The 27,068-nt window shown below is 45.2% G+C and overlaps 1 protein-coding gene across 1 annotated transcript in view; it reads right to left on the reverse strand.

Moving 5' to 3' along the window:
* Nucleotides 1–492: 492 nt before the first annotated feature.
* LOC139703161 (mitochondrial peptide methionine sulfoxide reductase-like) overlaps nucleotides 493–27,068 on the reverse strand; it is a 55,195-nt gene continuing 28,619 nt past the window's right edge. The window contains exons 2-3 of the mRNA XM_071606091.1: nucleotides 25,166–25,270; nucleotides 493–650 (exon numbers count right to left, since the gene is read on the reverse strand). Coding sequence (XP_071462192.1) covers nucleotides 493–650; nucleotides 25,166–25,270 — 263 coding nt within the window. The remainder of the gene's footprint in view (nucleotides 651–25,165; nucleotides 25,271–27,068) is intronic.

Consider the following 27,068-nt stretch of genomic DNA (forward strand, 5'->3'; position numbering starts at 1 on the left):
AACTAGAAACAAGGATCTCAGAAATAGATGACTGCATACAAGTTTATGTGAAGATACTGAGAGATACACCTACCTCTAAGCATATTTATGTGTATATATAGAAAGGTACAGTGAGAGATTTATGAAATACCTTCACTTATAAATACCTCAAACAGTAATCAGCCTGTAGCCAACATCCGGCCAGTTGGCCGTTGCTATCCTAGTACTGTCACCACTACTACACAGCTGCAGGTGCGCTAGATCACCGGTACATAAGTCACGTGGGGAAACTCTCTCTTGCACATGATTTCTAAGATTCAGGCACATGACTATTAAGTCACACAGACAACATGTGAATTGAGACAGTTGGATGTTAGCGGCCCCCTGCATGACCACAACCACACATGTCCAGGTAATAAAAGTCTAAATGAAAAAGGACCCGAGAAGAGACAGTTTACAGGTAAAAGCTGTTCAAAATGGAACACAGTTCCAGATGAAAAGAACCAATCTCCCTCAGCCCTTAGGGCTGCCCGAGTCAGGGTGGCAGCAGGTGAGGGGGCCTACCTTCTCATAGTCCTCCTTGGACCTCAGGGCTGCCTCCATCTGCGCAGCAGAGGACGGGTAGATTGCCAAGCGGTACTGGGTGCCATGGTCGTGGCCTTGGCGCATGCCTGGGGTGGAAAACAGAGAGGATTATGTGGTTCAAGAATTGGTTTCCCTTTTTTTTTAAGAAAAAAAATATTTTTTAGTGTTGATGGACCTTTATTTTATTCATTTATTTATATGTGGTGCCGATAATCGAACCCAGCGCCTCACACATGTGAGGCAAGCACTCTACCACTGAGCAGCAACCCCAGCCCCTATTTTCCCTTTTGACAACTGCCCCAGACTCCTCCAACAGAGGACCCACCTTCCATAAGGACCGTTCTGCATTTTCAACATGAGCACAATGCAAATTGCCTGGAGGTCCAGCTGAGGGGCCACTCTGGTTCAGAGTGGGGAGGGCCCTAGGACCTGTGTTCCTCATGTGCTCACAGGTGGTGCTGGTCACCACATCTCACTTTGAGGAACAAGACTTTAGAGTCTGCTGGATGCTCTGATGGTTTCTTATTCAACCATCAGCAACATTTTTGCTCCCAGTGCTGTGGACGGCTTGCTGTGTCAACTCCACTCTTCCCAGCACCTCTCTCTGGGATGCCGTGTGCAATGCTCACGCTGCACCCAACCATGCACATGCATGCACCCAGCTCCCATTCAGCCTTCAAGACTTAGTTTCTGCATCTCTTTGCAGCACCCTTTCATGGTCAACCTCCCCATCTGGGAGTTACCACTGTCTCCTTTGGCTCCACTGGGCCTCTGAGGTCCCTCTCCTAGAGGATGACCACTCTGCTTTGTTGTTATGTGCTGTCCACCTCCCTCCTCTCTGAGCCTTTTGCAGGGCAGAGCTGAGAGTCTCAGTGCATGATACAGTTCAGACACAGAGCCATGTGTCATGGTTTGGGTATGAGGTGTCCCCCTCAAGCTCATGTGAGATAATGCTAGAATGTTCAGAGGTGAAATGATTGGATTGTGTGAGCTGTAACCTAATTAGTGCACTCTGAATGGACTGGGTGATAACTGTAGGCGGGTGGGGAGTGACTGGAGAACAGGTCACTGGGGCGTGGTCTGGAAGCGTTGTTCTTTCCTACGGCCCCTTCCCATTGCCCCCTGCTTCTTTGTTGCCAAGAGGTGAGCAGCTTCTTGCCTCAGACCCAGAGCAATGGAGGTGATCATCTATGGACTGAGACCTCTGAAACTGTGAGCCTCAGATAAACTTTTTGTCCTCAAATTTCTGCATTAGTTAGCTTTTGCTTCACTGTGACCAAAATATCTGACAAGAAAACAATGCTTCCACATGAAGAGTATGTGAGCTCATATCTTGTGATCCAAGCCCCTTTGGTCAATACCGGAGTTTGAATCAATCTATCAAACTCTTCTCATCATATTTCATTCACACCATTAAATTCAAATAACAAAATGACCTTTCTTAAGAGCTACAGGAAAAGTGTATAAAGGAGCTGGAGAGTTAGGCCAGCAGAAGCAACTGCAGTGGCTAAAGACACCGAAGGTTCACTCTGGCAGGTGAGGGACTGAGAGGAATTCACAATTGAAAGAGGGGACCAAATTAGAGGCTGAAAGTCATACTCCATGTATGTATAATGTGTCAAATATCCTACTGTCACATGTAACTAAGAAGAACAAATAAAAAAATCATAAAAAGTTAGAGGCTGAAATCATGACAAACCAGCAGAGGCAGGGTGGAGCGCAGGCTACGCCAGGCTGCGTGTGTGTGTGTGTGTGTGTGTGTACACGTGTGTGCACATGAGCAGGCGTGTGTGAGAGGTTACTTCTGGCATCTACTTCTTCCCACTCCCGGCCTAGCTGACTCCCTAGAAGCCCCCTCCTCCTGCCTTCAGAATCCCATGCTTCCCTCAGTGGGGACAGGCCATGTGGGACCAGGAACTAATGAGGGGCTTCAAGAGTCAATACCAAGAATAACACCAGAATATTCATTTAATAACCAATTCACTCCTCCAAGCACCATTTAGTACCAAATCTCAATTTCATTTCTGTGTAAGTCACATATTCACTATTTATTCAAATAAATATAATTTATTAACTCTCTAGTACATGCTGCATTTTCCAAGCACTGAGGATACAGCAATGGGCACTAGAAAGCCTGTCTTTCACAGAGCGTCCATTCTAGTGGCGTGTAATGCACTGGAGACACAGACACTCCACGGCACCTGAGCCATCTGTTTTCTCCTTTGATTCTCCTCCCTCACTTACAAGTGGGGCTTTGGCCACCCCCCACCTTACAACTACAACTCATTTTTTAAAATAAGCTTTGCAAAGCTCTCATATGCTCCATACATTGAAGACAATAAGCATCTACGTATTTGGTTCAAGGTCTTTGAATTATCATAGGGTCATGAAAATTGTTTCTTATGGATAAAATCTTCTGTTTAGCAAACAAGGTGGGAATAATTAACAATCACTCTAAGGATATGCTTACCAGTGGCCTCTTCCACTGAAGAAGCCCACTTCATTCATTATATCACATATAACCTGGTAGAAGGCGTGCACAAGAAATCCTTATGGTATGCCTGTATTTAGATCTTCTCTGCAGTGACATGGTGATCTAAGGGAGATTTCACAGTGTCATGTGGTCAGGCAGAAAAGAGGCCGGTGACTGTCACTGTAGGCAACTGTGCAAGATAACCCATTTATACAAAAATAATTTGTGGATTAGTTATACAACTGGAGGTTATAAACTTCTGATAAAACCCAGGGAAAGGCTTTAGGACCCTTCCCTGAAGCCAGGATCCCTTGACTGTAACTTGACTGTCACCACAGTATGGCTCCCTTGCTGTCTTTCTTGTGCAGAAGTGGGGTGTTCCCCAAACATTCTGGATACCTTAAATGGAACTAACATCGTGGATACTGTTCACCTTTCCTTTTGCATCAACCAAAACTGACTGGTCATTCAATGGAAATAGAGACGACATTCACACATTTACAAGCACCATCTGCAAACAGAAATCTTACAAATTTTAACTTATATCCCCAACCTTCTGATACCAATCTAACATAACTAAAACCTCCCATGTCTATAATAATGCCCACTCTCTTCCTGGTCACTCTGGTCAAGCATCTGACTGGTCAGAGAATAAGGAAGAAGTGTTAACAAGTGAAATATGATAGGAGACAAAGAGAAGACTCCTACACACAACAATGTGAATGTGTTTTTTTTCCATCAAAGTTCATCCTGAAGAGAAGACATAATATCTTGAGATAAAACCACACACCCGCACCCACATGTGCACTGTGCGATTGACCTGCACGCTTCAGGTCACAGGTGTCAAATGGAAAGGGCTTGGAAATGTGGATCAGATGGTTTCCTGCGAAGTAAGAGTTGATTGATGCTCGATGGATTGAAAACCTTAAGACTTTTCTTCTTGCCTTTGGATTGTCAGCATCACCCAACACTTCGGCATCCTTCCAACCTCCACCGGTTTGAGTCATGAACACAAAACAGCCATTCATTCACAGGTGGGAACACGGGTTTACTAGGAGCAACCTAGGACTGACTGCTATTGTTTGTGGAACAGCTGATGAGGGTCTAACCATAGGTTTTCTGTGAGGAAGAAAGGAGATAGGCCCTGGGTACTTTGCTTACTGGTGTTGAGAACTTTTCCTTCCTACAATTCTCACCAAATTTGGAACTCTTCAGAACAGCTAATTTGAAATAAAAATAATGAACAACATCACACAAAATCCTCTAGGAGTTGCCATTTTTTTGTCCCTCAAAAAGCTTTATTTACATCCAACTCTCAGTCACAGAGCAGAGGTCACACCTATGAATCCAAAGATGAATCAACATTTGTCTTATGTGCAGAGAAAACATACCACCAACCTAATGTTTAACTCTCTATTACATTTTTAGCAGAACTACCTTCCTAGTTAGATTTTAACCCTGATAATCAATGGAAAACAAACCTAAGGAAGTAAAAGAGCTCTCTGATGAATCAAGAGGTCCCCCTCTTGGCATCTGATCTAAAGTTTGGAAAAACTGGGCCTGTTGGCATTACTTTGTATGCCCTGAAATACACAGCCCTGGTGTATTATAGGAGGGAAAGAAAAGGCCTGCAGAGTGTTAGCAAGAAAGAATACCAGCATTCATAACTTTGAAAAGTTTTCTTTGCCTGTTTCCCTTCCTGGTAACAATCCATGCATCCTCCCTATTTCAGGTAAGGTACTAGGTATATGAATGAAGAAATAAAACCACAGTATTATTTTTCAACTAAACATACTCCATAAAGGGAAACAGAGAGACCAATAAGCATAATCAAGTTTTAAAGACGTTATGGGAAAAATCTGTGCAGGTTTGAATAATGCAGGGGTTCAGACAGGGAAGAAGGTAAGTTATGAGAGGTGGGGGAGGGGCTTCATTCTGCAAGGATGCAGACAGATGTGACTCATCTGGATGAGAAGGAGGTAGAAACATGGGTGAAAGTTTCTCCAGGAGGCAAAACAAGGTAAGGACTGCATATGGAACAGCATGGTGCCTTCAGGGGCCTGGAAGGAGCTGGCACTGCTTGAAGAGCAACACAATGTGGTCAGTATCTTTATCAAAGCCCCAAATTGTCACTTGTCGAGGATCAGCCTTCTTCACCAAGCTCGAAGCCCAGATGAGAAAGATGGTTCCCTAGGAAATATGGTTTGATGCCCAGTGGATTGAAAAACCAGATGAGAAAACCAACACCCAGGAGCTGCTGCAAATACGCGAGCCAGACCTCCTGCCCACCCTCTGAATCACAACGCAGATGAAATGGCCGGCTGACATGGATTGATCCAAACAGCTTTATGATGCCATTCTCCAGAGGCAAAAATAGCCAAAGTTTATTTTGAGAACAGACAGAAAAATATGCCATTGAAAAATGGAATAAAATCCTATATGTCTTTCCTTCTCCTGCAAACAGATATGTTCTATCCAGCAAAAGCATAATGCCAACTATGTACTCAACATTAGGGAGGTTCCAGAGGAATCAGGATATGATCCTTGGTCTCAGGAAATACCCTGGAGAGAAGGCAGAGGAAAAGGAACAATTATGAGGTTGACACTGCACCTCATTTCATTAGGTCTTTGCCAGTACTGTGCTTCTGGAGTGAGGCGGCTAAGCCATTCCAAAGCTTCTGCTTCCTTCTTGTGAACTTCATTCAGCACATTCACTTTATCCCTGTGAAGAAGGGCTAAGCTGCTTTCACAAAAAGGAAATTATGGATAAGTGACATTATCTGCCTGAGGTCACATTATCAACTAAATGGGTCTCCTATGATTTCAATCTTGGTTTATCTGACTCCAAAGACCTTTCTCCTTTCAAAATTGATGCACAAGATGTTCTAGCAGAATAATCAAAAGACAGTTGAACAAACTGTTCCTGTATATGGAGTATCTGGTTAGGGGAGGAATATTGTAGTGTAGAGCCCAGGAATTTAAAATGGCTGGGTGTATTCTGAGGATTGTGCAGAGATAGGACTGGGGCCTGGTAGGAAATAAAGCCAGTCAGTTGAGCTTGAGGTCACACAAGTATCTTGACAAGTCACACCAGGGACCAGAGGACCAATATAAAGACTGGCCTCAAGGGAACCAGAATCCTGGGTGCATATAAATCATTTCTTACCCTAAATTTTCTTTTACACAGACTCAACAAGTGCTATGAAGTTTACCCATACCTCCATCTGGCTTTGGAAAAACTAAGCAGTTAATTTGCTGTTGGGCAGTCTGTGTGGTCAGGCAGGCAAGCAGAAGGTGTGCTGTGGGGGTGCAAGGAGGACACCGGGCTGAGAATCAGCTCTGTGCTTGGCCATCCTCCATGCCACTCCTAATGGGTTCATGAGGCACGGGTGCTGGGTGCTCTTGATGTGGACTGACTCTTGGCACCTACCCACTGTTTGAAATTTCTCCATCACCTTCTCCACAGAAGATTTACAAGGGACAAACCATCCTGAGACTGTGCTGAGATTTCTCTCCCTGTCAGTGGAGCCAGGAAAGCCATGGAAAGCAGAGACATGCTTTACCATAATGAAGCACAGAGAAGAAGAGATCTCACGTGCTCCCAGGGCTGTATGAACTTCAGCTCATTTTTTTAACCAGACCTGTTTAATCCACTCTGACATGAAATTCAAAATATGTTTGAACCTGGGAATGTCAAAGGGAAGCTCAGGTTAGGAGTTGCTGCAGGTGATGCCTTTACAAGGCCCCAGGAGTCACCACCACCTGATAGTGTCATAGAGGCAACCATCTCCATCATGGAGAACTTAAAGGAGCATCTTGTCCGCAGGCTCTCTCCAAGACGGACTCCATATCCTGCTCTTGTGTAGCCTGCTGCTAAGAAAACCTGGAAGCCAGCCCACCGTCTGCTCATGAAGCACAGGAATAGCTCTGGGTTCTGTCATAGGAAAAGTTTCAGATTCTAACTCCAGATCTGCCATTTATCAACTGTGTAATCTCAGATGGGGTCCTAAACCCACCTACCTTCAGTTTCCTCATGTGGAGAACCAGGGATGACAATTGGTACCTTGTGGGATGGTCAGGCATCTCACTCAGGAGCTCAGCAATGTCAGGCCCCTGCCTGAGATTTGCAATGCAGAAATCCAGGGGGAGAGTTTCCAACACACTACTGAAGAATCACAAAATTCCTCAGGCAGCAACACTCAGGAACCTACCCCAGTCTGTGAAATATGCTTGAGGTTCATTAAATACAGACCAAAGAGCTGGATCTCCATCTCAGAAAATGCCAGAACTTATCAGATGAGAGGGCAGAGAAGCTTGATGTGATCCTTAGGACAGGCAGGCCCTCACTCTGTTTTCATCCTTCAGTCCTGGCTCTTCCTGGTCACTCTGCTCCACCTGAGTGTCTTCCCCCTGGGCCCTGGCTCCACCTTTTCCATCGTTGACGTGTGTACTCTCCCAGCAAGCCTGCCCTCCATCCTGTAGCCCATCACTCACTCCTGGGGCCAGGCGGTCTCATGGCTTTTACTATGTTTCCTGTAAATTCGTCACTAATGTCCTTTCTATTTCCATGGCCTCTACCCATCTTGACCTCATACCTTGAGGTGTGTGACGATAAGCCCAGCTTGGACATCAGGGCCTTCTGAGTGGCCCTGACTCAGGTGTGCCTACTAAGAGCATCTGATGGTTTGGCACTGAGCCGCTGGAGCGAGCAAGCCCACAGCTCCCTGCAATCCTGGGCCAGCTCAGTGGTGACCCTACTGCTGCTTCCAGAAGAGCAGGACTCATGTTTCACCCCTTCTCTTCCAAGGACAAAGCCCCTGGGCATCACTTCCAGTTTTCCCCTTCGTAGAGCAAAAACATGATGCAGGAAATGAGAGGCCTGAAACTCCCTCCTTCCACAACACCCTTGGCCTCACAATTTTTATGTAGAATCAGACTTTCAACTTGCTGATCTTCCTGTAAACTTTATAAAAGCCAGTTATTCTGATCAGTTACTCTCCATATGGCTATTAATTAAAGTAATTTCCCTTCAAAACATAAAGTGAAAGCAAGAAAATTTGCCTCTAAACAATCCATTGGATTTACAATATAAATATGCTCAGTCCCTGAATTTTTGAATCAAAACACCCCAGGTTCACATTTCAATGTGGACTCCATGTTAGTCTTGTGAAGCCACCTTTGGTCCTCCAGGAGATGATAAGCCATCAGCAAGAGCAAGGGTCCACGAGGTCATTTGGAGGAGCTAAGTGCACTTGGGCTACTTTCAAGACAGAGGGAAAAAGCAAGAAATCAATTAATATTCTCTAAGTAAGATGCAGGTGTTTTAATGACATTATTGGACAACTAAACTGCTGAAATACAAAGCAAGGGTTCTTTTCCATAGGCTGCCCCCAACACGTGTGGCTGCCTCAGAAGGCTCTAGCCACAGTGCCCGCACACCAGCACCCACCCGGCTGCGACAAGCAAAGGTGTCTCCATGCACTGCTAGTGTCTCTGGGGCACAAAACTGCCCTGGGTGAGCCCACCACTATGTGAGTGGCCATGACTGTGGATGTCATCAACTACCAAGTCTTCATTTTCAAGGCGGCTGAATAAAGTGACTAGAAGGAAGTGAAAGCATCAGAGGGCCCTGCAGCCCTGGAAGAGCCTCAGCTCATTAGCATTCATATTTTTGTTTGTAGCCACTGATTTTGGTGGGCACCACTGTGGTTCAATTGTCTTTTACCCCAATTTCAAGAGCATGGAGATTTCTATCAAAGAACACAAAATTTCCTGTGTTTTTTATCTTTTTCTTTCCTTTCTTTCTTTCTTCTTCTTCTTCTTCTTTTTTTTTTTTTTTTGTAAAATTGCATTTTAAGCCACACAATGAAAGTCTGAAAGAATAGATTCTGGGTAAGCACAAATCAAAATCAACAAGTATACATTATAGACATAGGTCCACAACAGTATGAAGAAGGAAAATCAGTCCATTCATTTCTTCTTTAACAGTCTGGGCAGGAAAGAAATAGAAATATGAAAGTTTCCTTCACAGTGTCCTCGCTGGTGATATCTTACCATATCACTCAGAAAATCCCTGTGACACCTGTTGTCTGGCCTCACCAGGCCACTTTGGAATGCACCCAGAAATGGAAAACAACAGTGACTTACACAAGGCAGACTCATATTTATTTTTCATTTAAAATAAGGGAAATTCTAATGAGGTAGTAGGGTGGCTCCATGGTCACCCAGGGACTCAGATTCCTTCCTTCTTTCTTCTCCACTGTCCTTTACATATGGCCCTCCCTCCCAGGGTGTTACTTCTGCTGTAACATCTATTACATCCAGAGTGTGGACAGGAAGAAGGAGGAAAAGTGCGGGAAACTGCCTCCCACTCCCTCCATCTTTAACAGTAGTCCTAGAAGTTGCCCATCACACTGATGAGACCAGAACTCAGGCACCCAGGCACCCCCAGAATCCCCCTCTCCCTACTGTGCACTAAGCCAAGACCTGAGTGAGGCCGCGCCTGTTCAGCTTCTTTCCCTTCTGGGTCCCACTCCCTGCACCCTCTTACCGGCTCCCCTTTTCTCCTGGAGGGCACTTCCCCAACAAGTCACACGCACTGAATCCCGCCTCAGGCTCTGCAGGCCTCACCAGGCCACTTTGGAATGGACCCAGATTAACAGATAATGTATATGTGTTGATTTTGTTGATAATGTATACGTGTTGATTTTGTTTAATGTACACGTGTTGATTTGATTAGGTCAGGGAAGCTGACCTGAGACCAGAGCTGTTCAACCAGTTGTGCTCTCATCCTAGCCTCCTTACCGCCACCTCTGGCACTATATTTTTCTGTGTTCTGTCACTTAAGATATGTGTATGCAAGCATTATTAGACAAGTGTATTTAACTATTCATAATTTGAGAGCTAATTTCTTAGGTCAGTGTACGGCTTGCACATGCCCAAGGAACATTACCCTGAGAGAAAGACCACAGCCTTCCCTGCCATTGGTGACACTCAGGATGGCATGTGGTCTTACGTTATTTGATTCATTGTTCTTGTGAGATCAGCGTGGGGAGAAGCTTGGCACTGTGGCTTTATCTCCTGAATTTTGAACATCCCACTCTCATCTTCAAAATATAACTCAAAGGAAGATGGAATAACCAATGAATGGCTCAGAACTGGAATATTTCCAAGCACAAAAAGAGTTTGTCCTATTCCTAACTGACTGCTAGTTTACCTCCAAGGCCACCTGTGTGCTACAGTGGCACAAGAAGACCTCCGGGGATGACCAGCATCAGGGGGCAGTTCAAACAGTGCTCCTTCAGCATGGCTGCCTGCCTTCTGCAGGAAAATGGGGTCTCCATGGGAAAGAAGGCACAGTGCCCTTGAGTCCTCCACAGGCAGTGAGCCTGCCCCTCCCTGAGCCTTCGCTTATTACCCAGGCGACCCTTTTCTGGCACACCTGGCCGGCCTCTCTGGGGCTTGAGACAAGCCTTAGTAATACAAAACAATCTCACTTGACCTGAATGGGAAATTACTTCTGTCCATTTTAACTGACAGCTCATTTCAGATTTAAAACATGGAGTAAATGAATGACCAGCCCTTGTTTCATCAAAAGGAAAGAAGGGAGGGAGGAGGTTGGTCATCAAACAGCTAATGGTTCATGTGAGCATCAGAAGAGCTGTGATCCTGGTGCCCTCGACACGGGCCGGCCACTGGGCCTAACTGGAAATATCGATCCAGTTCTCCAGGTGCCGGGAGCATCATTATCTCCAAGAAGACGAGACACATGTTCCGAGAGGCTGAACACCTGCTAAGGCCAGGCCGCATCTGGAACCGCCTAACTCCAAAGCCCATGCTCTCAACCACTGCTGCCCCACTTTGTAAATAAATGTCATTTAAATAAAAACATAAAGTGGAACGCAGTGAGCTGTGGGGGTTTCCCTAAGAGGAAATACCCTGGGGTCACCACCATTTCCCCAATGTTCTCTCCCCCTGCAATACATCTCAAGGGAGAAACGAAGATGGCTAAGCAGTAGAGGCGCCAAGTACTCACTATACCCTTAAAAACAAAGAGCAAGGTTTTTTTTTTTTTTTTTTAGTCATCAAACTTTTTATTGTCTTTACCTAAAATTCTTCCTCCAAATTATTTAAAATTTTCGTCTATTTAGGAATTAGCTTCTACAGTACTTTCTACTACGCCAGAAGACAGACTGACAACAGTAAATGACCATTTCAGAAGGAAAAAAAACCTAACAGTCAAAACTCACCCCCATTCACTGCTTTATATTGTATCTATGTACAAATCTGTTTTCCAAACAGGAAGAAGGAGGGATGGCTGTCTCTTAACCACCTAATTTCCCACAGCTTCTTACACGAAGCTTTGAAGTAGTGGACATCCAATGAATGCCTATTTAGTTATTCAACACTTCAGTGTTTAATAACAAGTTTGGGCATTCCAAAATACTGACTCCACCCCTCGAGTCAGCCGCCGGCTCCCGAATCCAGATCGCCCATGGCCTTTCTCTGATGAAATGAAACCTCTTCGCTCAAGAAGACACAGGATGGGGGCAAGAGAGCCACCCGACTTCCTCCCGCAGGGCACCAGATTCTCTATTCACTTCGTCAAGCTGCAGGTCGGGAGGCCTTTCCCACTCCATCCCGTTAAGCTATGTCTGCGTCCGGAGATCTGCAGGGGAACGAGCCCCCGCCCCACCCGGCAGGCAGACAGCCTGGCGTCGGGACACTGGGGACGCCTGCGCAGAAGAACCCGCCTCCCACCCGCCGAGCCCCTCGGATCCGAAGGGTAACAATACCCCCTTCTGAAAGACAGGCGGGATAGGCCGGGGACACCAATACGCGTCCGCACGCCCCCTGACGCCTTGGCGCGTCTCGGGTGCTCAACCGTCTTCAGGTGTCGCGCTCGCGCCATCATACTCTTGCTGACAGGGTCGCCTCACCTGAGCCGGGCTCCGCCCCCCTTCTCCCCGCTGGAGGAGGCGGTGACCCTTCTCCGATCCGACCCGATAGTGTCGGAGGAGGCGGGAACGTCCAGACTGGCGTCTCCGTGATGGGACTTCCTCTCCCTTCCGCCCGCCCCCCGCCCGCCCCTCCTTTCGTTCTCTCAGCTCCTTCTGCCGGTTCGCCGCGACTCTCTGTGAACACCGCGGCGGCGGCCGACAGTAAAACGAAAGAGCAAGGTTTTGATTTTCAGTAATGAGTACACATTACTTCTATAATCATGAATAAATTATTTTGAAAAGATGTGGTGATTTCTTCCTAAGATGTAAAAAGTTATCTTAGTGAAGATTTTGCTTGTATAAAAGGGAAATTCTAGCTGGTCAAAGGAAATATTTTAAATATTTATGTAAATATTTAAAGATACATTTAAAAAAATATGTCTTCTGGGACTCCATGTCAAATTTAGTCAAATAACAAAAGTATAAGAAAACTTTCAAAACACTAAACTTTCTGTCACCATTTCCAATCCATACCTTGAAGTTTCACAGCAGCGAGTCAGCCAGTGTACCACGCTGCAGAACATCAGACATGGAACGGGATTTACGAGATGTTTACAGAATCAGCATCAAGCATACGTGTACACACAGAACTGGTCCTTCCTGGAAATGATTTGTACCATTAACAGAAGTAGTGATCGGCATGTTAGCCTTCTACTTTCCAGATTCAGTTCAGGGAGTACATAAAACATTCACGTACTAAAGTATATAAACCATAAGTACAGTTATTAAAGTGCTCACTTTAATATTATATAGCATATAAGATATAATATGATTATAATGACTTAATTCAAAGTTAACACTCACATAGCCACCACTGATGTCAAGAGATGGAGTACCACCAGTCCTCCATGTGTCCTCCTGATAACACAGCTCTAGTTTAGTTTGGCCTTTTTTTAAGTTTATGTAACTGAGAGGACCCTGTGGTTTGGCTCTTCATGCACCATCCCATTCATGAGACCCCTCCATCTTGCTTAGTTTCACGGCTTGGAAACATCTCCTTGATGACACCACAGTGGACATATCTGGTCTACTGTGATGAGAAGGACCAGCGAGGGCTGCCAAGGACATTTCTGACACACATTCTACCACACACACATTTCTCTTGAGTACACACCTGGAAAGAGAGCTGTTGGCTTCTAGGGTTTGCATGTCCCCAATCTAACTACACTTGGAAACTTTTTCCAAAGTAGGAGCACCAATTTTCAAGGCCACATTACTGCATGAGATGGCCTGGAGTTCTGAATTCTCACCAACTCATTTACATCTGTCCCTGTCAGACTTCCCTGTCAGTCTGCTTGGTGTGTGACAGACTCTCACTTGATCTTGATTTACGTTTTCCTGATTAACAGTATCATAATTTATCATATCATATATTTATTCACTTGAAAAGGACTATTCAGTACTTTTCCCACTTTCCTATCTAGGCATCTTTTTAAAAAATGTATTGCATAGTTTTTAAAATCTATTTTTTTTATATATTCCGGATATTAATGCTTCATCAAATGTGATCTTTGTGTTGTTGGCTTTTTCTTTACAGTGTTTTTTGATGAACCACATTTGTGATTTTAACATAGGTGAAGTGATTAAATATTCTCCCTTTGTGCTTACTGCTTTTTGTGCCTTGTGTAGGAAACGCTTCCCAGGCCCAAAGTCATGATGGTACTCTTCCTTGAAGTTCTGTACCTTTGCCGTTCACTTTCAGGTTATAAATCTACCTGGAATGGATTTTTGTGTATGGTGTGAATTTTTTCCAATTCCTTAAGAAAATCAGCACTATTGATCATAAAGTTCTACTTCCCTAGGAAATGCCAACTGTCACCTGTCTACGGACATGTACGTGTGGATAAGTTTTCTGAATTCTGTTCTACTGTACTGATTGGTCACCCATCCCCTCATCAGATTCACAATGTCCTAACTACTGTAGCTTTATAACCAGCCATGACATCTGGAAGACTAAGCCCTCCATCTTCTTATGAAATAATGTCTTTGCTTTTCCTGGACATTTGTATTTCCATATAAACACTAAAATCCACACAAAGAACAACAGAACTGTTGGGATATCATTTGGGTCTGCACTGAACTTATAAAGCAATTTGAGGAGAATTGATATGTTCACGAACCATAAGGGAGACCCATCCCTGGAGGTTCCAACTGCCAATCACGAAGCCAATGCCATTCTTAAGATTTTTTGGAAGCATTCCAATTCAAGGACCGATGCCTGGTAAATAAGTAAATGCTGAAATTCCCAGGGCTGAACTCAATGGAAGTTTATTTCTTGGTCTTTAAAACCCAGTGAGTAGAAGCTGGTAACTCCTTTCTGTTAGTGAGCTCTTCAGCCTAGGCAGATGGACCTTCAGCATCTTAGCCTGTCGCTCCTCCAGTCTGCCTCCCTTGGCACCCACATTCCAAGCTCAAAGGTCAGGTTGGAGGCTCTTATGGGACAGGCCTGGAAGCAGCATGTATTATTTCTGCCTCATCCCATTGGCAGAACCCAGCACCTGGCCACTACAAGAGAGGACGGGAAACAAACACGCAGCAGGAGAAAGGTGGATTTTTTTTTCCCAGTCATTATACATTTTGCTTCTTTCCTTGACTTGCTGTATAAGCTGGGACCTCGGTACAGTGCAAATTAAAAGTCAGAATGTTTCTCAGTGTTTCACTATTAAGTAGTACAACACTTGCAGTAGGTTTGTATACACACATGGTTTAAGAAAGTCATGTTTTACACGATTTTATCATTTGAATGCTGGAATTGTGTTATCTTTTCTGCATCTATTTAGATAATCTTATATTTTTTCTTTTAATCTGCTAATGTGATTAATTATGTGGATTAATACCGAAATGCTAAATCATGCTTTATTTCAATTGGAACAATTTAATCATGACGTATTATTTTCTTATATATTAATTTAAAAATCTGGAGAGGATTGAGATGTTCACAAACTACAAATGAGACCATCACTGAATCTTTCAGCTGCCAATACTAAACCAATGCCATGATTTTTAGATTCTTCTAAAAATTTCTTTTAAACTTAGTTTGTTAATTGTTTAGTATTTCTGCATATAATTGTATAAATAAGACCATGCTATAATCTCTTTTCTTATATCTTCAGGTTTTGGTATCAAGCTTATGCTAGGGCCATAAGGTGAACTGCATCTCTCTTGAATCTCTGGAAGACACTGTGGAAGACTGCAGTTATTCCCTAAATGCTGTAGAACTCACCGAGCCATCTGAACTCAGTGGTTTCTTTATGAGAAGCTTTTCAAATACTGGTTATATTTCTTTAATGATCATAGGTATATTCAGTTTCATTAATCTATGATTTAAGGAATTTATTCTATCTAATTTCTCAAATTTAGTGACATAAAGTTGCTCCTAATGTCCCGGAGCATCTGTAGTGATGGCCCATTTTTCATTTTGGCTACTGGGTATTTGTACCCTGACACTCTCTCCTTGATCAGCTTAACAAGTTATCCTGATTTTGGAGCCATTTTGAAACACCAGCTCTTGGCTTTGTGACCTCTATTCTGCTGGTGTGCTTTCCATTTCATTGATTTCTGCTCCATATTCTTTCTTTCTTTTTCACTGTGTTTGCTTTTTTGTTGATTTTCTCAGTTCTTGAGATGGATGCTTAGCTCATCCTTTCCTCTAAATTCCCACAGATGAATTTGAGGGTTTTAGTTTCCCTCTAACAATTGTTTTAACTATATCCTGTGAATTTTGATATGTAGTATTAATCATCGTTTCATTAAAAATATTTTCTAATTTCTCTTTGATAAATATATTTAGAAATGTTTATATTTCCTAACATAAGGTGATTTTCTAGATATTTTTTTGTTACTGATCTCTAGCACAGTTGTATTATGGTAAGAGAAACATAATCTACATGATTTTTAAGCCCCTTGAATCATACATTCCATGTATGATTCAGGAGAGAGTATATTCCCAAGTTCTGGGTAGTGTTTTACATATATCCCTCAGGTCAAGGGCTCTAATTGTGTCTGTCACATCCTCAGTATTCTTTAATAAGACTCACAAAATTCACATTTTTTTGTGATTGGAAAATTCCCTGGGAACAGTGGTCCCTCTAAGTGTCTGTTTACCTTGGTGGGTTCCTGTGTTTTCTCCCATTTTGAGCTAACAATTCCATATAACTCTGTCAGCTCTTTGATGTGATGCTTTCAATGTTTTTAATATTTTTCCAACATCTTAAATTGCTTTCAGTGAGTAAATTGCTCTGAGTGACCTAGCCTGCCATTACTGAAGCCTAGAAATTCTAGTTCCTGTGAATGTTATCAGCTCTGATTTTCTCTTATCCAATTTAGGACTTTTTAATGTGAAGTATAGTAATTCCTCCAACTTCATTTTCTATTGCTGAAGTGCAATTTATTCAAATTTGAAATGACCTAACCATTACAATCTAAAATATTTGCAATGCTTCCAGGCCAAAAGTTTTCAAAAGGCTCCTTATTTGAACTTCGTCATCTTGCTAATCTTTAACAAGATTTATAAAACTGCAATGGACACCACAGGAGTTCATGACCATTGGATAATGTGCTGCTGTTTCCAATCACAGGGAGTCAGTCATGCTTTCTGCTCCCTGCTCACCCTGCATAACAATGCAGAGCTTTATGTCAGCCAATGGAAAGAACATGGGCTTAGAACGGAGCCCTAGGGTCCAAATTCCTGCTCTACCACCTAATGTACTAGCTGGCTGTGCCAAGTCATTTCACCTCTCTGGGCCAGTTTGTTCTTCCCTAAAATGGGTCTTAGGTTCTCAGGTTACTGTGAGGCTCAAATGGGATCATGTGATGTAAGCAACTAAGCACAGAAATGATACCCAGGAAGGGTCTGATCCAATTTGGAGACCCTTATGACATTAGAAAGCAATGGAAAACATTAAACATGGCTATACAGCATGAGATGGAAGAGGGATTAGGAAGTGCAGAGAGAGCACGGACACGCGTGATAATGTCATGCAAGGAGAAGTGTGACTGAAGGAACAATTAATAAAGAAAATATCAGTTAAATTCTTTGTTTCAGTTTTCTCTGTTTCTGAAATTCTTAAAAGAATGCAATCCCTTTCAGAATTCATAATGCTGGGTTTGGGCCATTTTTTGCATTTTATATGTGTGCAGCTGTGCCTCCACTCTAAGCATGCACATCTGCTCATTAGCAATACAATATAATTCCCACTGTCTAATTATTTGCAGATGATGGATTCCTTGTACATAGTCTAAAAAAAGGATAGTCCTTCAAAACTGGTGACTTATTTAAAAAAACTAACTTAAAAGGGTCAGCACAACGAAGTTCAGATATTAATTTGGCAAGTTCAAATATATGAACACCAGCACTTAATTGCCCACTTGATGGGAAACAGAAGGAAAATAGGATTTTTCTCCTTCTAATTAATGTTTCCCAGTAGACAGCACAGGGGGCTCGCTGCTCCACCACGTACCTGGAAAGAAGACGTGGGGCAAACCTGCCAGAGATGGAAGAGACTGACCTGCCTCACTCTCTGGGACCCACTGGGAACAGCCCACCTGCAGCAGGGCTTCCTGGTGAGCTTGTGTGAGTGGGACATGTGGGGTCCAGAAGAACTGATTGGAAAAGAGCCCTCAAGGTTTCCAGCTCCAAGCATGGGCTGAGGAGCCGCAAGTCCCCCACCCATGGATCAGAGGCTGAGGCAGCTGGCCAGGATGTGAGCTCTGGGGCCGCCTGAAGCCCACCAGCTAGGATGGGGCATCCCACTGGGCAGGCAGACCAAGATTTCCTAGGATAACCCTGGCTCACTGTGGAAGACGGTGGCAGGGGCCAGAGGGAAAGCAGGAAGCAGCTGAGGAGGATAAAGGGCACGGACAAGGGACAGGAAACTACAGGAGTCTCAGAGCGCAAGCTGGGGAAATGGAATGGAGAAAGTTGAGGATAGTTGGGATTCAAGGAAGAATGAGACACAGAGGGCCAGCAAGGGGGCTCTTCCACAGGTGGCAAGGGGCTGGCAGCTGGACAGTCAGCCCTCCAGGTCTGCCGCCGGGCACCCTTGATTCAACCCCCGTTGTCAGAAATTATCTGAGAAACAATGTGGCCAGCCTGCCTCACCAGCCTGAACACGCACAGACTTTTCTCCTTGTTGTGATTCCCTGAACACACAGTACAACAATGATTTACATAGCCTTTACATTGCATTAGGAATTACAAGGAATCTAGAGATGATTTAAAATATACAGGAGATTGTGTAGGTTATATGCAAATACTATGCTGTTCTACAACAGACTTGAGCATCTGCAGATTGTGGTGTCCATGGGGTCCTGGACCTAATGCCCACGGATGCTGAGGGAAGGCATACTTACCAGGTGCTTATGCTAGGCCAGGCACTCTGCTCCGGGCTACACCCTGCATCCCTCCTGCATCCTGACAACTTCCGGGGCAGGAACTCTTTACAGGCACAGAAACAGCTCCATTCACTCTTTCCATGAGAAAGGGTCAGCTCAACGAAAAACAAACCAGTAAACCACCAACGACCAATGACAGGGAGCACAAGGTAGAGAGCCACTTGGGGGTGGGGACAGGGAGCGGGCTTTAACCAGGGTGTGGGGGGAGACCTCAGTGAGGACTGGACATCCTGAGGCCTAGAGAACAGAGCTGGCAGGTCCCATCAAGATCTGTGGGCAGACTGAGCAGTAGCCCCAGATCCCAGGCAGGAAGGCACGTGAGCCTTTTAGGAATGGAACAAGCAAAGGCCCCAGTAACGAGGTGAGGTGAGCAAGAGGCAGGCACCTGGCTTGAGCGGAGGTTGGAGGGTGAGGTGCCTCAGTTAATCCAGCCAAGCTGCAGAGTCAGTAAACTGTCCCAAAGAAACTGGGCAGCCAGCAAAGGGCTTAAAGCAGGCAGAGTGGTCTGGTCAAGAGGTCCCTGGAGGCTGGAGGCTAAGGGCCAAGGGAGGTGGCCACTGAGCAGGGGTGTGGCCAGCCTGCCTCACCACCACAGCTTTGCTAATCTGGGTCCATATTCTCATCAGAGGTTTGGCTAAAGACATTTAATCAAGGGAGTGTTTTAATTAAGGCTGTAGAGGGGCAACAGGAGTTGGCGTCGTTTAAAGTTGGAGGCTGTGTTGGTTAGAACGTGGCTTTAGCTGCTGGAGAAAAGGACAGGCAAAGAGGCCTTAACTGAGTGAAAATAACAGTAGTTTGAACAGGATGATTCTTGCCTATACAGTCCAGCCTGAGGTGGTGACTCTGGATCCTTCTGTCTCAGCTCCTTGGTCCTTATGGTCCACAGTGGTTCAGCACTGCAGCCACACCTGCCCCTGGGAAGGGAAGAAGAGGAGGAGGATGCCCTTCCTCAAGGAACCCAGCAGTGGCACTCTGCGAATGCTCCAGGAGTCGCAATTTTGACACATGCCATTCTTGGCTCTAAGGAGTCTGGGAACTTGAGTCTTCCCGGGTGGCTGCACATCCAGCTAGAATTCCCAAACTACCCAAGTGGGAAACCCATAATGAGTCCACAAGCAGTCTCAACCAGAGGCCATTGCTCCCAAAGCAGCAACCTGAGTGCTCCTGACTTGCAGTTGTCCCAGGAGGCTCTCAGATCCACACCTTGAGCAGGCGTGCCTGGAGGCTGGGATGCATGTGTGGGAGCACTGTCCTCTCCCAGAGCTGCGGGAGGTGTGGCGAGGCGTTCAATGTGGAGCAGAATTAAATTCATGCTTGCTATTTACTATATTTGCTTGAGAAAAGACACTAAAGGCACAATTACCACCACCTGGGGCCCCGCCAACATGATTGTCCATTGAAAAGGTCCTCCCGGTCAGGCAGCCTGCACCCTCCAGAACCAGGGAAGAAAACAGACATGAGCTCCAGACAGAGTAGGGGCCCATCCATATCAAGCAAGACCAAGTCCTTGGGCCCTCAATTCTCTCCTGTTAGATGATGACAAGGATGTTACTTCATAGGTCTATGATCAAGATTCAATGGAATGAGAAGTGTAAAACACCCATCCCTAAGACTGGCCCATAAGGTGTTTAATAAATGTCTCCATCCTTGGCCCAGGATTGAGGAGCACAGAATGGTTTGTAATTGAGAAGTCAAATTTATGGTGTGAAGTCAGCCAAAGCTGAAGTCTATGCTTTGTGTCCTGTAGCTTAGGCTGAGGCACATGGTCTGTGCCCGTATCCTATGCAGGAACTGGAGGGCCAAACTGTGTCACCTGTGCACAGGGCATGGCAGGTAGAAGGCTGCAGACCAGGGGTGCGAGGCTGGGACCCGACTCAGCAGTAAACCTCAGGAGCTCTGAGGAAGGGTCCCCCAGGCCCACCAGCAGCTGCTCAGCAGCAACACAGAACCACAGCGCCAACAAGGCCACTCCTCCAACCAGCACAAGGGGCTGAAGAACCTCTGTGAGTAGAGGAGTCACACTCTTAGTAGTTGGAGGGTGCGATAGTTCCCACAGAAAGAAATCAAGGGCAATGTGAATATAGGAGTGAATTCTAAAATCTGGCGACATGGTCTTGTACTGAGAAAAACAACCACACTCTCCAGCATTTGCATGGGACCAGCATTTTCACAACACTTACTTCATTCTTAGGACAGCCCGTGAAGTGGGCGTAAAGTTATCATTAGCCCTTTTCACAGATGAGAATCCAAATCTCTTAAATCTCAGGCTCTGCTGTGTTACTGGGGACTGCAGGAGTCTGGCGACCAAGTGGCCAGGAACGCACATGCTCCGGAAGCACAGGGAACTCTATTTGTCCCATGAGCAAGATGGGGGAAAGCCAGCACAGAATGTGTTAGTTGACGGTGGTATTTGATGTTTTGGCAAAAGCTCAGGTTTTGTAGTAACTGGCCAATTAAGGTAAAATACTATTTTATGCACTGAGCAAACATAAAATAATGCTGTCAGGTCTTCTGCTGCACCTGAAGCTGACCCCTTCGGTGGGACTCTCTGAACTCATCCACAGTGGCTATGAATGACAGGTCTCTGCTCCACCTGTATCTTATGATACCTGCATTTCCCATTCTCCCTCCTACTGGCTTCACTACCTTCAAAATGGCAGGTTAGGTCTGGGACTTTGTTCTACCCACAGGGCAGACACAGTGACAGCTGATTCAGGGCCTTGTAGCAGTGAAGAACATGCAGAGTTTTGTTTAGTCTATACCAAGAAGATCTGATTTAATGGAAGGGGGACTTTAAGGTTAGCCTCCTGCTGATTTTGCTATAGTCAGACACTTGGCATTACCTAGAATCCCCACATTTGCAAATGTCATTGCAGTATACTGCTTCTCTAGGATACTGCTTCTCCCACAAAATGCAAAAAATTGTAACCAAAAATTTAAGTGTCCCCTTCAAATGGTTAATTACTTTATCAATAAGGCACTAAAGTCTTCCAACATGCTAATTAAAATATATTTCTCTTGAGTCATATTCCTGTGGAGGATCACGCACCTCCCGGGCACATCTCCACAGCAAAGGTCAAGGCCTTCTCAACTTTGGCTGGGGTTCTGTCTCTTTGCTGATAAGCAATTCTGACAACGGTAGGAGCATTCCTCAAGGGGTTTTAGGAATTGCTTATTCTCATTTCTGGAAAGAAACCCAAGTGGGTTTGCTTCACAGACTAGAGTTGCCCAAATCCAACCTGCTGTTCTTCTGTGACATCCAGGTTTTGAGTGAGCAGTTACGACCTTTCACTACCCTCATCCACTCTGTTGGTGGCTCTCGTTTCACTGGGGAATGTGACATGGCTGGCCAAGTTCATTCACAGCTAGGCTCTCCTGCTGCCTGTGCATCCTTCAGGGAGTAAGTTTCAAATTCTGAAAAGTGACATGAGACTACATATTTTGGACCTTCAGGATTCCTGGGGAATATTAAAGTCGTTGACTCCAGAGTTCTGACTTATGGTTTGTGTTGTTGTTGTTGTTTTGCTTTTAATGTTCCAGCATTAACACATACCTCTTTTAATGATTTTTTTCTTAATATTTTCACCTACAATCTTATATCTACCTATTTGTATGTTCACTGATTTGATCTCAGTACACTGAACTTCACTGTTTTTTTGCTGGGAGATGGGTAGGATTCTTCCCTGTGCATTAACCAAGCTTCTCCTGCATATTCCAGACCTCTTGGTGGTTTAGCACCATCTAGCAGCAGGACGTAAAATGAATGTCCTTTATTAGTGACTCTTTCACAGCAGATCAGAGACATTGAGAGGGACTCTCCTCTGTTTTTCAGGCCACACTGCCTAAATCCTAAACCCTAATTCTAAATTCTGAATTACCAAAGAAATCTCTAATCAAACCACCAATAGGTCTTGAAGTTTCATTTTTAGTGTCCCCACTCCACATGTGAAGTGATAGTTTATGCTTCTGATATATAAACCCAGATGAAAAAGGTTATCTAGTTACCAGTATAATGAATACAGTAATTAAGGTGGATGAATGGATGAATTCAGATTTTTGTTATTGCAAGCAACAGTAATTTAAAAACCTAGCTAAAGAAAAACAACCAGGGAGCACATCATGGGAGCTCTGGTAGCCTGGAAAGCCACCAGGAGAGCTCCGAGAGTCACGGTGGGCTGTGGGAAGGACCTCTCCTTCTCGGGGCCACGGCGGCCCCCAGAGGGTCCTCTCGTCTCTCAGTGCCTCTGCTCATTTTCCCTACTTCTCCTGTAGGCAGGTTCTTCCCACACCCAGACCACCTCTGCCTTGGCACCTCAGCAAAGGAAAATGTTGTTCCTTCTCATACAGGGAAGGACGCTAATTGGCCCTGCTTGGGTCACAAGCCCAGTACTTGGGTCTGTTATCAACAGGAAAATGTACTGTGATTGGCCAGACCAGTCATGAACCCACCCCTTAGACCAGCGACACCCAGCCTGTCTCCAGAAGGGTCATAAGGAGCCTTATCAGACACAGAAAGATGACTATTGTGGCCTACCACACTGGCTACCCAGGAAGCAGTTATGATAATAATGTGGGAGCACTGAGGTCAAGGCTGTGACATTCAGCCAGATGACCACTAGAATCTCCCCACTTACGAGTCTGTGGATGAAGCTCCAAATAAAGCCACTACATCACTAGATCACCTTATGGGCTCAATCCCTCAAGTGCATGTGTCAAGTCCTGAACGTTAGCACCACAGAATGGGACTGTATTTGTAGTTTGATAACGTTTTTAAAGAGGTAAGTAAAGTAAATCAAGATCACCAGAGTAGGCCCTGATTCAGTGACTGGTGTCCTTATAAAAAGAGATTAAGCAGAGAGACACACAGAGGAAAGGCCACGTGAGGACACTGAGAAAGGATGGCCATCTTGTAAGCTAAAGAGAGAGGCCTCAGGAGAAATAAAACCTGCTGCTGCTTGACCTTGGATTTCTAGTCTCCAGAACAGTGAGAATAAATATCTATTGTTGAAGCCACCCCGTCTGTGGCACTTTGTTATGATGGCCCCCATAAATGAATACAGACAGCAAACAAGATCTTCAAAGTGGTGGCCGGATGAAGACTGGGCAAGTTCAGGCCAAGGTGATATGTGGAGCGGGAGAACAGGAGGTTCTTTGAGGTTCTGGTTAAGGTAGAGTTCTCCCCAAGGTTCAGGGGCCAGGACTAGCAATCCTGCTGGTCCTGACAAAGACACAATCAAAGTAGGAAAGAGGGTAAAAGGGACAAGGGCAGAGAAGTCGATGACAGGCTTCATTACAGTAGGCCAGGTCCCAGGACATGGACTTGGCCTGCAGGAACCTGGCTCCCCCATGGCTTCAGCCTTCTCTGGAATCCCAGGTGAGTATCCACTGATAAATTTTGGAGCTCTCAGCATCTCTCAGACCCAGGGTTCTGCCAGCTGAATGTCTGCTGTGTCTGATGGAAGGCTTACCAGCATGAGTCCTTGGCCATTGCCACACTATTATGACACCCAACAGTCAGAGCCCAATCCCTCAGGCCTACTTTTTGTGCGTGCTATGAGAGTCCAGTGGTCCAAACTGGGGTCTCATCTGCCCCTTCCGACTGAAGTCCTCAGTCTACCCTGCCTCACACCTCATCCTTGTCCCACCAGGGACCTACCACCATGTCAAACAAAGAACGTTGTCATGACTACCTGCCCGGCCTCCTTCCTAGCCCAAACCTAGGGTCTTGAGCCACCTGGTGGATCTGCCTGCATCCCAGACCCATGTGACCTGGCTGGAGCTATCACTCCCTGCATGGCCTTTGCTGTGACCTTTGCCCTCTGGCAGATCACCCTGGCACTAGATGGTTCTCAGAAGCAGCACTCAGAACCTACCAACCTGTGCTGCTGGGATCTTATGAAGATTCCACCTCAAGTACAACGCATGGTTGGAAAAAGCATATCGACGCATCGGGAAACAGTGAACGTGGCCCAGCCACAGCACAAACCCCTGACCCCAAAGGAAGTGGTTTGTTGGGGAGACAGACTTCTGTCTGGCAAAGCAGCACTGGGGAGGCTGAGGGCACAATCTGGAAATTGCTTCTTTGTTGAACATTACAATATTTGCCAACACAGGGTTTTCCATTTGTGTGTGAATTCAAATAAAATTTCTGGCCACTGTTGTTTATAGTCTAAATATATATTAATATTTCCACATAACAAATTCTAAGGAAGACAAATGAAATACTTAAATAACCCAAGCATTGTAGACCTACTGAATACAGCATTTTACCTTCACATTCTTCTTTCTGTAATCACCCCAGACGTTTGCTTAGAGAACAAACCTGATAATGTCAAAAGATGAGGAAGGCTGAACTCGGAGAAATAAAGTAAGCATAAATCAGGAAAACTTTGGAGCTGCGGAAAGACACTTTAATTTTGTAGACAAAAGACTGCATTAAGGAGGAATAATGCAATAATCAAAGGTGAACGGATCTCCATTGTCTGGCATCTTTCTCTGTGGGAATTTTCCCACCCCTGACAGCTGTAAGGGGGGAGAGGTGCTGAATGTGGCTGTGCCTTTATTCTCTCACCCTTTTTCTCCCCAGCCCCTCCTCTTCTCCATCAATAAATGTCTGCAATCATATTCTTGAGCTCCTGTGTGATTTCAAGGTTCATCTCTTCCATGCAGCTCAAACACTAATTATCCCAGCTGTAATTAGTAAGATAATTAAATACTGGCTCACTCATCACTCTACCTTGGGTCGGGTCGTGATTCTCCCAGAAGACCTTGAGCAGTTCCTCAAAGCTGATGTGTTCCGGCTGGTACACAACCCGGACGACTTCTGCATGACCAGTTTTTTCTTGAAAGAAACAGAATGTACAATCAAAATTTACTGACAACATCAATTTATTGCAAATTATTTGTTCTCAAGAAACCAACAGACAGAAGCTGAAATGATTCCCTCTGAAGGAGGGGCAAAAGCACGAGTGGACTTGAGCTGCCTCATCCTGAGCCTCTGTGCTGGCTCTTTTCCCATGGGAGCACACGGCTGCACTCCAGTGAGCTTCCTGGGGCGGTGGATTCTCCATTGTGCTCTCCTATTATCTTTAAGTCCATGAGAAATGAACTTGGATTTTCATTTTTCTAATCTCACTCTGATGAAATCCTATAACCCAACCTGACATATAACAGTCAAGACTGGAACCCTGCAGAGGGGAATGAGCCTGCTTATTCTTGCCCCATGTTATACACAGTAAGCTCAGCTGCCCTACGGAGCAGGGTGGTGCCGTGGAGAAACCCGTAACCGCAGGCCGAGAACGCTTCATGGTAGATGAGTTGGCTAGTGGAGAGCTGTATCTGCTGTGCTGCTGACATGGGGGCAAGGACCAGGTTCAAACACACAGCCGTGGAAAGTGCCTTCTCAGGAAACAATGACTCAGGCCTCTCTGGTAAACAGTGACTGCAGCAAATGTCTGCAGGGCCCACTGGTGCAGGTTCATTCTCAAAGCCAGTCCGGAGGTTCCAGGGATTGGGAGTGAGGAACCATTCACAATAGGGAGTTCACGTCCCTCCTACTGCACAGCCTTAGAACTTGGTGAAAAACAGACCCTCCCTACTGTCAGCATCTCTGGATTTATATTCCTTTTCTGTCTCTTTCAGTCACCTCATGTGTAATGAAGAACTTGACTTTGTCCAAACAGAGGTCTGGCCTTGGCCCTTGGCTACTGGGAGATAACTTATGTCCTCTCTGATAGAAGACAGGAATGGGGCTGGCCACTCCAGCTCTGAGGATGGGCGGAGGAGCAGCCATGTGAACCAGGGTGGGGGCTGTGGATGACATGTCATCAGTCAAGCTGGGGCCTGAGGTGAGCCATGGGGCACAGTGGAGCCACAGTCAAAGCTCTGCACACCAAAGCTTCGGCAAGTCTCTCTGGCATGCAATGCTCTCTGCACGCTGTCAGACATGGATGCCGGGAGGTTAACACGTGCAGACTCCACAGGAGAGGAGACCAGAACCTCCTGGGAACCCTCCAGACACTGCCCCCACCTCTGCAGCCGATTTTGAGCTGTGCTCGTTCCCTATGATAAATCATAAGTGCAAGTGGAACAGCTTTCAGTGAGCTCCGATGGTCCCTCCAGCAGACTGTCAGGCACGAGGGTGGCCTGGGGACACCCAAACTGCGCCATGGTTTGCTGGTGTTTTCCTATGCTGGTTTTTCCTCTTTCGTTCTTATAACCATCTGATGCCGGCAGCGGAGAAGGTAGAAATTCCCATTCCACAAACCCAAAAGCTGAGATTCAAGTAAGGTCAATTGGCTTGAGGTCACAGAGCCAGTGAATTTTGTGCCATAACCTAAATAAAACACCCTCTGACTTCTTGTCCAGAATTCTACTCAGCACATCCCAGGAGAGCAAAAGCAAGGTGCCCATTGGGAACATAAGTTCAGGAAAGGAAAGAAATCTACCAATTATCTTTAACTTTTTTAATATATAATTTCTTTCTGATTGTAGATGCAATAATTGCAAGTGAGATAAAGCTTAGAAAATATGGCAGAAGCACCCAAATATAAAATAAAACCTGCCTGTATTCATGCAACATAAGCACTATAAACTCTTCTTATGCGTCCCTTTCTGAAGGCATCCAAATGCACATGCAC

Source organism: Marmota flaviventris, chromosome X, assembly GCF_047511675.1.
Source record: "Marmota flaviventris isolate mMarFla1 chromosome X, mMarFla1.hap1, whole genome shotgun sequence".
In the NCBI taxonomy this organism is placed as follows: domain Eukaryota; kingdom Metazoa; phylum Chordata; class Mammalia; order Rodentia; family Sciuridae; genus Marmota; species Marmota flaviventris.